This window comes from Crotalus tigris, unplaced genomic scaffold, assembly GCF_016545835.1.
Source record: "Crotalus tigris isolate CLP2741 ecotype Arizona unplaced genomic scaffold, ASM1654583v1 scf7180000017546.9332058, whole genome shotgun sequence".
Taxonomy (NCBI): Eukaryota; Metazoa; Chordata; class Lepidosauria; order Squamata; family Viperidae; genus Crotalus; species Crotalus tigris.
Window position 1 is genome coordinate 4,981,475 of NW_024096465.1, and position 15,581 is coordinate 4,997,055.

General features: G+C 35.4%; 2 protein-coding genes across 4 annotated transcripts in view; one reads left to right on the forward strand and one right to left on the reverse strand.

The window, feature by feature from the left end:
- The window catches only part of ASPH (aspartate beta-hydroxylase), a 101,904-nt gene extending 93,087 nt beyond the window's left edge, over window positions 1-8,817 (forward strand). For 2 of the 3 annotated variants that reach the window (XM_039335733.1, XM_039335724.1), the window contains 3 exons: window positions 1,113-1,204; window positions 2,961-3,094; window positions 4,961-7,318. In XM_039335733.1, coding sequence (XP_039191667.1) covers window positions 1,113-1,204; window positions 2,961-3,094; window positions 4,961-5,111 — 377 coding nt within the window. In that variant the 3' untranslated portion in view covers window positions 5,112-7,318. Of the gene's footprint in view, window positions 1-1,112; window positions 1,205-2,960; window positions 3,095-4,960 lie in introns of all 3 variants that reach the window. The other variant, XM_039335720.1, reaches the window with a different exon arrangement.
- An 881-nt stretch (window positions 8,818-9,698) lies between these two features.
- Window positions 9,699-15,581, reverse strand: part of CLVS1 (clavesin 1) — a 35,256-nt gene continuing 29,373 nt past the window's right edge. The window contains exon 6 of the mRNA XM_039335741.1: window positions 9,699-10,549. Within this exon, the coding sequence (XP_039191675.1) occupies window positions 10,462-10,549 (88 nt within the window). The 3' untranslated portion in view covers window positions 9,699-10,461. The remainder of the gene's footprint in view (window positions 10,550-15,581) is intronic.

The following is a 15,581-nucleotide window of genomic DNA, read 5'->3' on the forward strand; positions in this document are numbered from 1 at the left end:
AATTATTTCTGTGTTTTTAGCATGCTACTTTATGTAGCTTTAAAAAGATTTAAAAGGTGCTCTAGTTTTTTTTTTTTTTTTAAAGAAATCCTCATTTCTTTATTTATCTGCAAGGTATAGTTTTGCATTTCTCCTAGGTAGAAAGCTTATGCTTGCTTATATAGAAAGCTGGCAAAAAAGAGATATTTTCTTCTTACAAGTGAGATGCAATTTTGTCATTTATGATTAGAATGAGGCAATATATACCTATCAGGGTAATGTAAAAATGGGATGCTGTATAAAATGTATTTTGGTGCTGGAAAATAATAAAATTGCTTTTCCTTCTGTAGCTCTCTAGCTACAAAAACTTTCTTTCAGTTGGTCATAATATTCAGTTTAGAAAATTAATGTTCTGCAAATCATGAACCCATCACCACTATTATAAAGAGACACAGAATTTCACTTATATTTTTACGAAATCTTTCTTTGGATTTCCTTAGGGAACAACACCTCTTTCACAACACCAACCAAGATATATTAGCCGGTAAGAGACACCATGGAAGGGAGAGCATAATTGAACCAAAGTTACTCAGGGAACTTTGTTCTTATGTATTTTTGACCCTGTAACTAGATTTTATGCAATATCCAAATAGCTCTATAATGCTTCCCTCTCAATTCAATAAAAGCTGGAGTATGTGAGGAGTATGCAATGATTTTCTCTGGGATCAGTGAAGATTTATTATGAAATATCGATAGATATCACAAAATATCATATAAAATAGTAGACAGCCTAATGTTAAATCTGTGCCATTTATTCCCTAAGCAAAATTATTTTCAAAGAAAAAAGTTATCCATCCCTTTTTTAGATGGATACTAATTGGAATAATTGGGAGTTATGAGTTACATTCTACATAAAAAGAAATACAAAAGTATTCCACTTCTATAATTAAGTATGAAGACCAATTCAATTAGAGTTAATCACCACTGGATTTTTGGATGATTACACTTCTAAATCTCTTTCAAGCGCCTACTGAGTTGACATTTTCAAATCTCCTGTATGACTATACTTAGATTTGGGGGTGTGAAATTCAGATTACTTATGTTTAAACTATATTTTTCCTGTTTCGCTCTAGGAAGAAAAAATGAGAATGCCTGCAACAGTGTTCCAAAAACATGTGCCTTATTAGAACATTTCTCAGATGCCACTGGATGCCGAAGAGGGCAGGTACTGTCTGGTTTGTAGAACAAGTCCATAGATAGATATGAAGAAGTATCTATGTATAGTGGGCAACTATTCAACTTCAAAGGGCAAAGTGTGATTCAGAGGACATGTTTGCTTGCAAACAGCACCTGTTCTGAACATCTTAAAGTGGGTCTTTTCCTTGGATTGCATATTCACTGCAGAAGGCAGCCAAGTGAGCTGAGGAGCGTCAGCTGCTTTTAGCAGCTGCATTTGCAGCCATGTGTGCTCTGAATCACATGCTGCCTTTCAAATCCACACACACACACACAGCTGTCCGAGATTAGATTGATCCTAATGCTGCTGGTCTTAAAGACATAGTTTTGTCATCAAGCTTCAGGATCCAGATGTGTCACAGAATCTATTACGTTGATTTGTTGGTGATGGTTTTATTTTTACTCAGCTGATTACACGAGGCGGAGGGTTACTTTTATATGTTTTATGGCACTTTCAGCTGTTGTTAGCTACCCAGAATCATGGATTTGAGATGGGTGACCATACAAATTGAATAAATAAATAATTTAAAGTTCTCTTTACAGTCCTTATACTGTATATATTGGAAGGGGGGCAGGAGTAGATGTAGATGTATATTTGTAAGTATGACTTACAAAAATATTAAGAAGAACATGATAATTAATTATTAATTGGTTCTGTCTGGAGACAAATGAAGTCTCTGCCTTTCCAGTTTATCTTTGCTGAATGTTTATGAGTGAGTCAGCATGATATTTGTTATAACAAATGATGCAATGATGTATTTTTCTACAGTCTAGGATTGAAAACAGGACTGTAATTGTTTGTCACAGTTGTCAATAGGTACAATTGATAAAGAGATACAACTAATTTTGGAGATGCAAATCTTTACATTATGCATAGCATGGCTAAAATCAAGTTTATTTCAAATAGGATTATACTAACATAATTGTTTATTTATAAAAAAAATGTGCTGACCATAAACTGATTTGATTGAATTACTTTCTGATCTGCTTCTGGAATTGTGTTTAATGCCAACAATATGATTCAGCTTCAGAAATAAGTTAACAAATTGTTTAATCATGTACAACAGATAATAACACTTAAATATCCTCAGTTGAGGTTAAAAAAATACTAAGTAGAGTTGGTCTTCATTTGTATTTGGAGGGAGATCACAAGACAATTCCAGCTGTTGGCTAGACTAGAAAAAAATAGAGGCAAATCATTTCTATATTGCTGCTGTGAAATCACCTAGAATCAAGTCTGATTGGAAATTGTCTTGACCCTTTAATGTATAATCACTAATTATAGTTTGAAATTTGAAATTAAAACTTCTTGTTAGTTATATGAGACGAGTGGAGAAAATTAAGACATTTATGTCTCTCTCAACTGTGATTAATACATGCAAATAAAGCCTTTAGAGTATGCGTATATATATTTACATCACTATTTTTAAAGTGAAAATATAATCCACAATAGACATTCAATGACATATATATAAAAACATATAATGTATGTATGATAATTAAATACAATTAGAATAGTTCTAGGAGACTCAATTTTAATTAAGATGCTATTGTGTAGTATGAGTAGCTGAAATTAATTTTCATCCATAATGCTGTTCACCAGTAAATTACTTAAAAACTGCAGGTAGGGATCCTAACATAAATTTGATCATTTTGGTTGGATTCAACTAGATATAGTATATTTCTAGAATTTCTTGACATAATTGACATGAGTTTTTTAAAATCAACTGTACATCTTTTTGCAGATCAAATATTCTGTCATGCACCCAGGGACTCATGTCTGGCCTCACACAGGGCCCACTAACTGTAGGCTGAGGATGCATTTAGGCTTGGTCATTCCTAAAGAAGGCTGCAGGATACGGTGTGCTCAAGAAACCAGGTATCTTTTCCACTCCTCACAACATTTTTTCTAGAGTGTCAAGAACTAGGATACTAAGAGATGGTATGAAAGGCAAGAGAAGCATCTCCGTTGTAAGCTAAGCTAGCAAAGAACCATCATAGAGAGCAGTAAGACATATTGCTTAGAATCCTGCATATCTCCACCTAATTGGGGCTATATATTATGGTATCTGTACTTAACAATATCTACACAGGGATTGAATTTGGCATCATCCAAGGCCCTACTTCATCTGAGTATCATATGATTTTGAGGCCTTATCAATAAAAACAATTTGATGTAGCAAAGTGAAGCACAGCGTTTAGCCTTTTAACTGTTTATAACAAAGCTATGGTATATGGCTGCAATCCAAACTTTTCTTTGCATGGATGCCCACTGATCGCTCCTCCCCTCCTTTAAAAAAGGTGAAATTGAGTTGGGAAGGTAAAGAGTATCCTAAGAAGCTGTGATGATGACATTGTGAAAAGTAGGGGGATCCATAGTTAGCAGGTCAAAAAATTCAATATGGCAGCTGCAAAAGTGTGATCAGAGTCCTGCTCCTTTGTAAGTGCAGTGTACAGTTGCAATGAATGTAAAAAAGAGAGTAGAATTTCAATCACACAATTGCAGCTAGCTTCTTGACTGTTTTGACATACATGCATATGCATGGATATAAATCGGAATTATATGATTGGTCAAATTGTGAGAACACCAATATTAGGTTCTTCAAATTGCTGGTGTCTAGTGGCATAGAACAAAAAAAACCCTTTCCTTTTTGGATTACTGTTCTTAATTCATGACTAAAAGCCAGCCCAAGAAATGAGAGGTAATATTTATGGCAGTTTAGTGTCACTTAACAGCTGAAACATCTCCCATTTCATCTCTACATAATGTGAATGAGTTGAAATCTTTGTAGTATACCTTACAATTTTGTCTTGCCTAGTCTTGATTGGTTGTTTCAGCTGCTCTCACTATAATATCTGTTTGAATGTTCAGCAACTTCAAAAATGGTTGTATTATTTCACACGGTATTATAGTTCCTTCCTTTTTCTAATGTGCATCTCCCACATTGCCTTTATTTCCTTACCTATTATTCCATAGTGCTTCAGTAGATGAGACTTGTGGACTACAGTTTGAAAATCTTTGCACATTTGGAAGTGGAAAAAAAATTCAAAGGAATAAGACATAGTATCAAATACTATCTCAGATTTTTTTTTTTTTCCTTGTGAAGAAATAGTACACATAGTACATTTTTCTGTGAAAGCCTCTGGGTCAATATAAGCAGCTTGGCTTCCATCAAGGTTATCAGTTTTTCACCTGGTGGAATGAAAGAAATAATAACTATAGGTAATCCTCAACTTAAAACACAATTGTGACTGGAACATCTGTTTTGAAGTGAGGCAGTTGTTAAGTGAGTCATATTTGATTTTATGATCTTTTTGCCATGCCTGTTAAGTGAATCACTCTGATTGTTAAGTGAATTACATGGTCATTAAGAATATCCAACTTCCCCCATTGACTTTGCTCATTGGAAGCCGGATAGGAATATGAATGGCAGTAATGTGAGTCCAGGATTATGTAACTGTAATAAATATACGTTGGTTACCAAGTGCCCAAATTTTAATCATGCAACCATGGAGACACTGCGGCACTTGTTAAGTGTGAGGTCAGAAGTCAGTTTTTTTCAGTGCTATCATAGGTTCAAACAATCACTAAACAAATGGTTGTAAGTCAAAGAATACCTGGTAAATACCTGATAAACCTGGTAACTTTAATCAGCTAGATTTTGCATCCAGAATGTAGATACTATTGGGAAAGTTTTGAGTTCTCATAGGCAGCAAGTAAAATATAATTTGTTTTCTCTTTCAGATTCTGGGAAGAAGGGAAGATTCTCATTTTTGATGATTCTTTTGAACATGAAGTGTGGCAGGATGCTGATGCTTATCGGCTGATATTCATTGTGGATGTCTGGCATCCAGAGTTAACATCACAACAGCGACGCACCTTACCAGCTATTTAAGTGGGCTTGAGGTTTTTCCCTTTTGAGCTTCACATTGTGTGCTGAGAAGGACAACAAAAATAAAATGGAACTGTATCAAGAATGTGTAAGGATTTTAAGGCATCCTGTTCTGTGTACCATCCCCATTTCAGCACTGATCTGAATGCTCTGTATTCATGCTGAAAGTTGGAATTCTATGCTTTTATCAGCCAAAGAACATCCTGTGCTACGTTTTGAAAGAAAACTTGTGCCAGACTTTTCTTTTATACTGTATGTATTTTGGAACTCCTTGACGTAAAAGCCACCTTCAAAAGCCTGAATGTAATAATAAGGAATGCAGACTTCCAGATACTATTATTGTGCAATTTCTGATCATTATGAGAAGGTTATTCAGAAACAGTATTCAGTGGATTGTGTCCTCAAGCGCTATATCCACCTCTCCTATAATAAAAGCAACCATTAGAACTTTAGAACAGTATGAAAATTTATTATTCTTATCTTTTATAATTCTACTTCAGTTTTGTCCAGTGGATTTATAGGGTGAGCTGTAGATAAGATGAACAGGTGGTTTTGTATCTTATTTTTGATAGATAATTACATTTTTCCATCAGATACAGTATATGGATACTTTTTCTGTTCTCTTTGAATCACTTTCCTTGTGTAATTTTCTTTAAGTTCCCTTTTTATATTAATTTAGAAACAATGGAGCCTTATAACAGCAGCAATCTATTTTACCAAGGGTGACTTTTTCCTTCCAAGTCAAAGGATGAATAAACATTTCCTTTGCCCAATTCTAGATAAGAGCAAATTTTACCCAACTTTGATATTTGTGTTTATTTCTAATTTTTTATAATATAAAAATATTTTTTAAGCTTTGGTGAAGTAGATAGAGGCTTTGGGCTACAATTTTTGTCACCAACATTTTAATGCAGGTTTTTTTTTTTAAAAAAAACCAACTTTTTAATGCAATTTAAAAAACTTCATAATCTAAAGCCTGAATAAGAAATAATTAATATCCAGAGCCATTTGTAACATTTTGTTCTCAATTACAGCCAATTTCATATCCTATATGAAAGTAAGACAAAAAAATAACATATAAATATAGTTCTGTTAAGTGATATCTACATGGTTTTCCCATTATGAATGATCATGAAATTGTTTTAATGATTCATTTTCATTCAATCTATCAGTGCCAACTTTTGAACCTGTTCTGTCTTTTTTGGAGCCACTATACAACTTTTACATTCCTATTTGATTTAGTAAAATAGCTCTGTGATGCAATAAACAGCGTTGTATAGATGTTTCAAATTATGTTCACTAAGACTAGTTATAAGCAATTAATTGCTCATTGCCAAAAGGTGCAGTATTGGTGTAATTTTATGTACAGAAATGTGCCAAGGTACACATTCCAAATATAGGTCTTCAAAATCCAACATGTGCTCCTGGAAATTTGAGCAAAATACAGCATTTCATAGATTGAATAATCTCTTAATCCGCTGTGATTGTTGTTTGTTATTTGCAATGGCAAAAGTTGTGAAACTGAGGGTTGGAAACATTTTAAGGAGTACCAGTGTTGAAATAATATATATTGTCTGAGGCTTGATATTCATGCTCAGACTTTTCAATACTAAAAATGTATAAATCCATTTTCCAGGTGCCTCTTTTTCTTATCACAAGCACAAGGACTGTGTAAACTGCTTACAATACTTCTTCTTTTTAATTATTTATATAAAATTGTTATAGAAAATTATATTGTTTGACTTCTCTTAGAAATATTCTTGTGTCTCTGGCATCTCTGGCAAACAAATAGTATATCTATTGTAGAACTGGTAGCAGCCGAACAGTAGTGTACCTGTTTCTTTGGAATGCCTGTAAAAGTATTCAAGTTACTGAATTTCAGTATTTTTTTTTATTATTTTAAATGACTGGTCTTTCACAATGGATTTGTGGGGAAGATAGATATAGAAAGCAAAAAGCTAATTATACCCAATCTACTAATTAACATTTGAAGCACCCTTTTAGTTTGGTTTTATTGCTACTATAAAAAACCAATATGGGCCAAAAGTAAACGATGGACAGAAAACAAAAGGTGCCCCTCATGAATATGCAGGACTGATTTCAGGGATTATGCAAAATGGAGCAAATTTATGTGTCCTTCCCATTAAAAAAAGATAAACTTCCATTTGATTTTTTTAAATTTCAAATAAAACATTTTATGTAGTAAAGTTGCAAGATTCTATCCTTGCTTTTTGATATATAATTTGTAATTCAATTGTTACAAATAGTCTATTTTATAGAAAAGATGTCTATAACTCAGGATGGAGCTGTGGAATTCTTGGCACTCTGAGCCTGGTTTGCTGGCAGAAGTTTCCTTACCCAACTAAAAAACATCATCAGTATGATTCGTCTATAAGCAAACAATCAAGCTCAGAAATTACCAACGATTCCATTTTTATCCCAAAGCTGCTTTTTCCATGACCTAGATGACTGAGAATCTCCATAGATAGATCCCATATGTATTTCATGTCCAACCTTAATCAAAATAAAATTATTAGTTTAATCCCTGGAAGGGGGTCTCATACACATTCATTATCATTTTAGGATGATATCTCAAAATTTAAGAGTGCTTATGGTAAGCCTTTCTGTGCCTTAAATTCAAGAGCTTTCAAAACTAGTATATGGCTGCATGTATATGTACATGGGTGTACAGATGCACACAGAGACACATATGCCCTAGGGCTGTGTATCCTTTAAAGAGGAACTCTGGATCTTATGAGGAACAAGACCATCATCTCTATCATATTAATTGATGCAGGGCCTCTTTCTTTCAGGATTCCTCATGAACTAATGCGTTAAAAGAGTAACTGCACCATTTTTAATTCTGGGGCAGAAATTTTGGGAACACTTGCATTAATAAATATATAAAGGCTCAAGGTTCATACTTTGGTGAAGCCCAAAGCATTGTTTCCAAATAATTTTATTGTCCTAACACCTGCATCATATTCTGTTCTGGTATCAAATCTGAGTTTTGGCTTAGCAATGAAGCAAAGCACAATTTCCTTGAACTACAGCTGCTAGCAATCCTTAACTGCAGAGCATATTGCACAGGGTATACATGTTTCAATTTTGACTTTTTTCAACCATATATATTATACACACACACATATATATATATATATATATTATACTCTTTGTTACTGGAAGAAGCATATTTAAAAAGTGATGCACTGTAGAACTGTAGACTTAAGGCTTATTCATTCTCAACTCTTGTAATATCAAGATTCTTTAGCAAAGATGTTCCTGTGATATTTTCAAAGTATATTATAATCTACACACAGGCTTATTTACTTCACAATTTCAGGATTTATTAGCTGAGTTGAAATTGCTAACTTGGATGTCAGTGGATTTTATATATAACACACCAATAAGATGTTTGACTCTTGTTTCTTTGTTTTGGCCACCCATAAACATTAAAATCTCATGTCCAACTATTTTTGTCCACCTCAGGCATAATCAATTGGTACAATATCCTTCTTGTGATTATTGAATGGCTATATAAATTTACAGAGCTAACTGTCAAACATTGATCAATAGCAATAACCCTAACCCATGTGGCACGGAAAAATGTGAAAACAGCTAAAACAGGTGGATTTAATCAATTAGTGTGCAAAACCCACTGAAAGCAAGAAACATTCATGGGGGTGGTGAATGGTGAGTGAAAAAAAAAGTGCCAAATATTCTTTCAGTATGATAATAAATTACACAGATCTTTAGATAATATTTTAATGCTTGTTGCAGTCTTTTTTTTTCTCCAAAATTTACAATGCATCTGGTCATTGTTTTTGGAGGGTATGAAATCCTACTGAAACATAAGTGCAGCACATTCCCTAAACCATACATTGGTTAAAAACTCGTTTGTTTATGATTAACAGTTTTCATTGTTGGCTCCATGGCAAAAAAAAAAAATTGACCAGAACAAGCTGTGGTCCAGAGTAAGCTTTCTTTATGAACAGAGACCCTGTATTTCACTTAGAAGAAAGGACTGATTTAGCATTAACTGATTTCATAGAAGAAAGTAAGTCATACTCAGGTCTGGAACAATAGAAAAGGTAATTAAATTATATTATCTCTGCAGAAAAATGTACAAGCAACATTTTTAGCACTATAGATTAGTCAGTTTCTAAAAGATTAATTCCCCACTAAAGATACTTGATAGCAACTTGATTTGATTCATCATATATGGCCACCATTGAAAAACATCATTACTTCGGAGCACCACTTAGGAGTTGTATAGCCATCCTTGGTTGATGGTGATTAAGCCTCTCTATGAATATGGCTTAATTGTTCTCTGATTAAGGATGGCTAAATACTGCTATGTCATATTGTGATATGCAATTAAAGCATTTACTGTATTTGAAGAAATAAATTCACAATAAAAATGTTGGTACAGCTGATTTGTAAAAAAAAATAGTGTTTGTTTTTATTTCTTTATTGGAATTGGATGGGTCCCCAAACAGAACAAAATCTAGAATAGCAACCTGTTCTTTGGCTTTTGATCTCTGGGTATTTTATGATTTGTTCTGCTTTTTTCTAATGATAGTATATTCAATAACTGATCCCAAGCTATATCTTTAACTGATTGCAGGAGAAAATATACTTAGGGAATTCTACTGAACTCAACTGACCTAAACAAAAAATCCTCAATTGGAATATTAATCTCCCAAGACATTCAAGACACCTACTTGTATGTGCATGTATTTCACATGTGCTTTTCCCAGTTGGGTGCCCTCCAAAAAGATTAGATTACAATTTCTATTATGCCTAGTAAACATGACTGATACCATGCTGGTAGTGATGATGGGAGATAATTAGAAGATATTTCTGTGCTGCAAACTAAGGTTGGCTTCTTACCGCAATACTTAAACTCAAGACATTTTTAAAGTGGCTGTGTAAATACATATTTATGTGCATATGCACAGGCATGCATGCCTCTCTAATTTTTATTTAAACAAAACTGTAAATCTCTGCCTAAACAATATGAGGGAACTTCGATGGATCCCATATTTCAGTGACAGATCTCTAAAAGCAATCTGTATTTCAGACATTATTAATATAATTCACTCTTTTAAAAAATTGTTTTACAATCAGACTTGTTCACTTATTATTCTGAGCCACAAGGAATCTTTTACCTCTGGCTTTGGACACAGACACATGGCTGGTGATAATCATTACTTGCTCCACAAAGATGGAGTGCTTGGGTTTTTTTTAAGCTGAATGCACATTAATGTGTATTAAACCTGTCTTTTGCTTCAAGAGGATTGTGGACCACTGAATTCTGAGGATACAGCTGTATTTCGCAGGGATTTCAATCTCAGTCTAGAGCTAGTAGTGGCTGGGTGTTCTCATTCACATGCTGTTCTTCATGTTTTAGTATTCCGGGTTCCACCACAGATTGAGACCTGAAAAAAGCAGAAATATTGGAAAATATTGCTTAGAAATTAAATGGCATGCCTATTGTTTGTTGTTATTGTCTTTTTGGTACAAAATCCATGTATTATCTCAAAGAGGTAGCTAGCAGTTGTATATTTTTCCATTCCTGAAAAAACTTGGAAGCAAATTTGGCTCACGTACTATTAAGAGGACTCTAAAACTTTGCCCTTGGGAAAGTTTTAGTTCAGATAGGAAGGCATACCAGCACTTTGCAATGGAGAGGTGGGGAATCCATTCCATTTTTTTCAAAGAATTGTTTTAGAATAATGTCAATGGCAGGTGAGGAGTCTGTGTAGTGCAGCATTTTATTGCACCAATTTTCAAAAAATGTATGTAGCAGTAACTGAACAATATTCCAAAATGCTCTGAGATCTACCACACAGATTTGAATTAATGGTGGACTGTGATTCATTCATGTTGAATGCCATTTAACCGTTAACTAAATTTTAAAAGTAGAAATTATATTCCACCTAAATAATCAACAGCAGTTACTTTAACCACTACCAGGTAAAAATAGCAAAGGTACCATCTTCTTTCTTTTTAAAACTATTAATAAAAATTATCTTGGGAATAGGAAATCAGTTCCAGCTTATTGCAAATGTTTTTTTTTTCTTTCCAAGAAAGAAAAGAGGGAGACTGCTTTGCTTCTCTAACTTTCTAACTCTCAGATTAAGTCTTGGATCATTTGCAATGAATTGAAAGGATTTACTCCTTTACCAAAGCTAATTTGCAAGATAAAGATTTGAGCCTGAGAATCACATTTGAATCTTAGGCTCAGCTAAGAAAATGGCATGGAATGAAAGCAAACAATTATATTTCCCATGATTAGTTTGTCCATTATGGGTCAACCAAAATGGTTTCATATTATAATAATCTAAGCAACATCGCAGGTAGTTTACTGGGAAAGAAAGAATAAGATCTCTGATAATATGATTCTGCACACTCCTGAAAATTGCTCTATACGTGCCTTTCTGTAATACTAGGTTAATATTATACCTAGTAAAAAAATCCAATCTACACCTGATCCCTTAAAGACCAAAATGTGTTACTCACTCTTGTTTGTTAAAGTTAGTCTCAGTTTAATTTTAAAAAAAAACTGTGTAAAAACCCCGATCAACAATTTCCCAGCTTTTTATTTCTGTGTTCTATCTTCTTAACAGCCTTATTTACTACAACCAATGTATGGGGGAGGAAAGAACCAGGAACCATGTACTGTATATTCTCCTGGATTTCCTCCACTGGTTGAGCTTTGTGCCTTTTAAATTATGACCAATCAATCAGGTTCCATTGCAAAGCTTCTATTCACTTGGCTTTCATCTCCAGTCTGTTCATTTCTGTCTAATTTTTCACCTATTACAGTATACAACTTCTCCAGGCTATTGTCGTCCAATGATTTATTCCTGCCACAGAAAATATTCATTCTAAGTTTTTATTGTTTTGATTATGCGGGGGGTCTGACTTTTAGCCATACCATTTTTTGTGGGAACTTAGAAAGGCAAGGACACAAAAATCCATTACTACTCTTCTCAATGACCAGGTAACTGTACAATAGATGGCTGTAGACCTAAGCAACTTTGAGAGCCACTGTTAAATATAGCAGACAAATTGGGGTCTTCTATTGATCTATCAAAGTTTTCACACTTGTATGGCTACAGTGAAAAACATTTGTATATGAATTTCTTTTTACTATTTAAAGAAGATAGCATATGTCAAAACCTGATAATATTAAGTGTTATAGGTGATAGCTGTGAATGAGCTAGTGCATACATATTAATATTTCAATCTTAATGTTTTCCAGAGGCACAGCCATGCTAGTCTTTTGTATAATGTATAAGCTTTCATGCTCATAGTGATGAGACAAAGTGGACTGTGAGCCACAAAAGTTTATGCAATATCAGATGTGTTAGTTTTAATAACTGAATAGAATAGAACTGGAAGGGACCTTGGTGGTCTTCTAGTCCAGCCCTCTGTTCAAGCAGGAGAATCTACACCTCAGACATCTTCTTAAAAATCTCCAGTGATGGAGCAGCCATGATTTCTGGAGGCAAGCTGTTCTACTGGTTAATTGTCTTCACTGTCAGGAAGTTTCTCCTTAATTCCAGGTTGCTTCTCTCTTTGATCAGTTTCCAACCATTGTTTCTTGTCCTGCCCTCTGGTGCTTTGAAGAATAACATGATGCCCTCTTCTTTGTGGCAGCCCCTCAAATACCGGAACACTGCTATCATGTCTCCCCTGTTTCTTCTTTTCTTTAGACTAGCCAAACCCAAGTCCTGCAGCTGTTCTTTGTATGTTTTAGTCTCCAAAAGACTGTTGATTTCTGCCATACATTTCTTCCCAACAAGTTTATAATCCACATTATAGAGAAAAAGGAGATGGAATCAAGAATTTTTATTCATATATTAGATTTTTTACCCTGCTTTTATAAGTTTTATAAGTAACTCAAGGCAGCAAATGGGTCTATGACAATTCTTCACAGCCAACTCGCAAGTTGGCCACAGTGAGTTGGCCGCGGCGAGTTGTTCCATTCTGCAGAAAACACACATACTACTACTTCCTCCTCCTATTTTTTCTCAGGACAGCAACCCTATGAAGGAACTGGGCTGAGAGAGAGTGATTGGTTCAAAGTCATCCCTCTGGCTTTCATGGTTAAGGCAGAATTTGAACTCACAGTCTCCTGGTTTTCAAGCCAGCACCTTAACCACTACACCAAACTGGCTCTCTCCTGGTGAAACATCCCATTATACTATCAAAATCTTACATTCATTTTTATGATTTACAGTTCAAAAATAGTTTATTATATTTTAGATGTTTTTTCACTGAAGTAGACTCAAAGAGTTTGATCAAGTGTGGGACTCAAAGAGTTTGATCAAGTCCTGTACCTTGTGTCTGTATCTGTTTGGTTTTTGATAATCACTATTTGGAGAAAATAAACATAGTTTATCTGGATTTCAGTTGGTGTTCAAGCAAACCTGAATAAGATCATTGCTCCTTTAGATCTTCTTTATTATCATGGAAGACCAGAAGCTGTGCATAACCCTTCATTGGCAGCATTCTTTCAATTTTCAATTGAGCAGGCCAAATAAACCCTACATATATGTTTATGGTGTCACTTGTCTAAATCCTAAGAGATTTCAAGAACAATATTTATCTATGTTAAGTTTTATTTAGAAGGAGAAATCCCCAAAGACTTGTGGTCATTTTGAGAGGGAGAAGGAGAGGGAGAGGAAGAGGAAGAGGAAGGGAGGGAGGGAGGGAGAAGGAAGAGGAAGAGGAGGAGGTGATGGTGGTTTGAGAAGAGCTGAACAATACCTTTAGTACTCCAACAAGCTATGTATATACAAGCTATACTGTCAATTCTTCTTTCTCTTGCAGTGTGGGCAGCATACAGAGGACAATTAAGTTGTCATAGTAACTAGAGATGGAAAAGAAATCTTTTAAAAGGAGTCAAAATGCAGAAAATATTTTCCAATAGGAAAAAAAGGGAATTTGTTCAGCCATTTTATTTATAAAGTCCCTGTAGGCATAACGGTTTGAAAGTGCCCTTCTAAACCATGATATCCACAAGGGGATCAAAAATTGGTGTGATATCGATGTGAAATCAAGTTCCATCTCTCTCACAAGTTTGTGCTTACCATTTTGACTATTTGACTCCCCTTTCAGCAGAAATCTCTGCTTCTAAATATCTACATCTGTGATTTAGGATTCATTTCAATGTAGATTTTTATTCACAAACATCATGAGGATAGGACCAGAAAAGGTCTCCCAAAACCTTGGTATCTCCAGTTGTTTTTACCAAATTGATATTGATTTCACAAAAGAAAAAAATATTGATTTATACATAACATTAATTAAATAAGAATGAAATCTAATTGGATTTAACTGTCCCCAGGTTCCACTACTCTACCACACAAAAATAATTCAGACTAATTTAGAGGAATATCATTCTCAACGCTCATAGCAGAGATTGTAATGCAGCATCTAGAAGCTATAGCACTCCCATGCACACAACCAAAAGTATGGATCTAGTATGTTGATGACACATTTGTCATAATAATAAAAGAACAACTGACAAAACACATGAAACAATCACCAACATCTTCAAAGGATAAAATTCAAAAGGGAAGAAGAAAATAACCACACACTACCTTTTCTGGATATCTTCTTCAGCAGAGGAAATGGCAGCAAATTAGAAAAGCAAGTCTATCAAAAAGCCACCCACATTAACCACATGCTCCATGTTGAGTCCCTCGCGAAATGGCAAGACACGAGAAGCAGTTGTAGTTCTCAGATTGCTTTATTCTTCATTCACCTTACAGATTGAATGCTCCGGCAACGCCCAAAACTCCCGGCCTCTTATATAGGCCTTTCCCGGGTCAATGTGTTACTTTTCGCGCGCCAGCACCCGCGCATGCGCACAGGTGCTGGTGACAGCCTGTCTGGTCCCGGGCAGCTTGCACCTGCCCGGGACCGCCTGTAAACGCCCCGAGCCCGTTTGCAAGCTCGGGACATAACACCCCTTTCCCCCGGGCTAAAACTACTACCAACATGCAACCCATTTTCTTGATGCAGTTCTCTACTCCCCAGTGTTCCTACCCTTCTACTGGCTCTGTTTAGACAGCAATGTTATGTAATCCTCAAAGTATTTAGGTGATTTCCTTACTCTCTGTGACCTCCTAGGCTCTGGGTCTCTGGCAGGTGTCCCCTGACTGAGGAGTGACGTGTGCCTGTTCCCCTTATCATGCCTTGGTGCCTTCCAAGGACTGTGCCCCAATGCCTGGCCTGCTTGCTTGCCCACCGGGCTCGTCAGGCCAGGGCTTCTGTCACTTTGTGACCTGGTTGTCCCGCCTAGCTGTAGGCTCTCTGGCCCTTCTAAATGATAGCCACTGTTGGGCATCTCTGTAGAACCTCCTAGGTCCGTCCAAGACCTGTCAGGAGGCTGTCCATCCCCTGAACCCAGTTCTGTGTCCGGGCTTGTGTGGGTTTCTGTGCCTTCCCAAAACT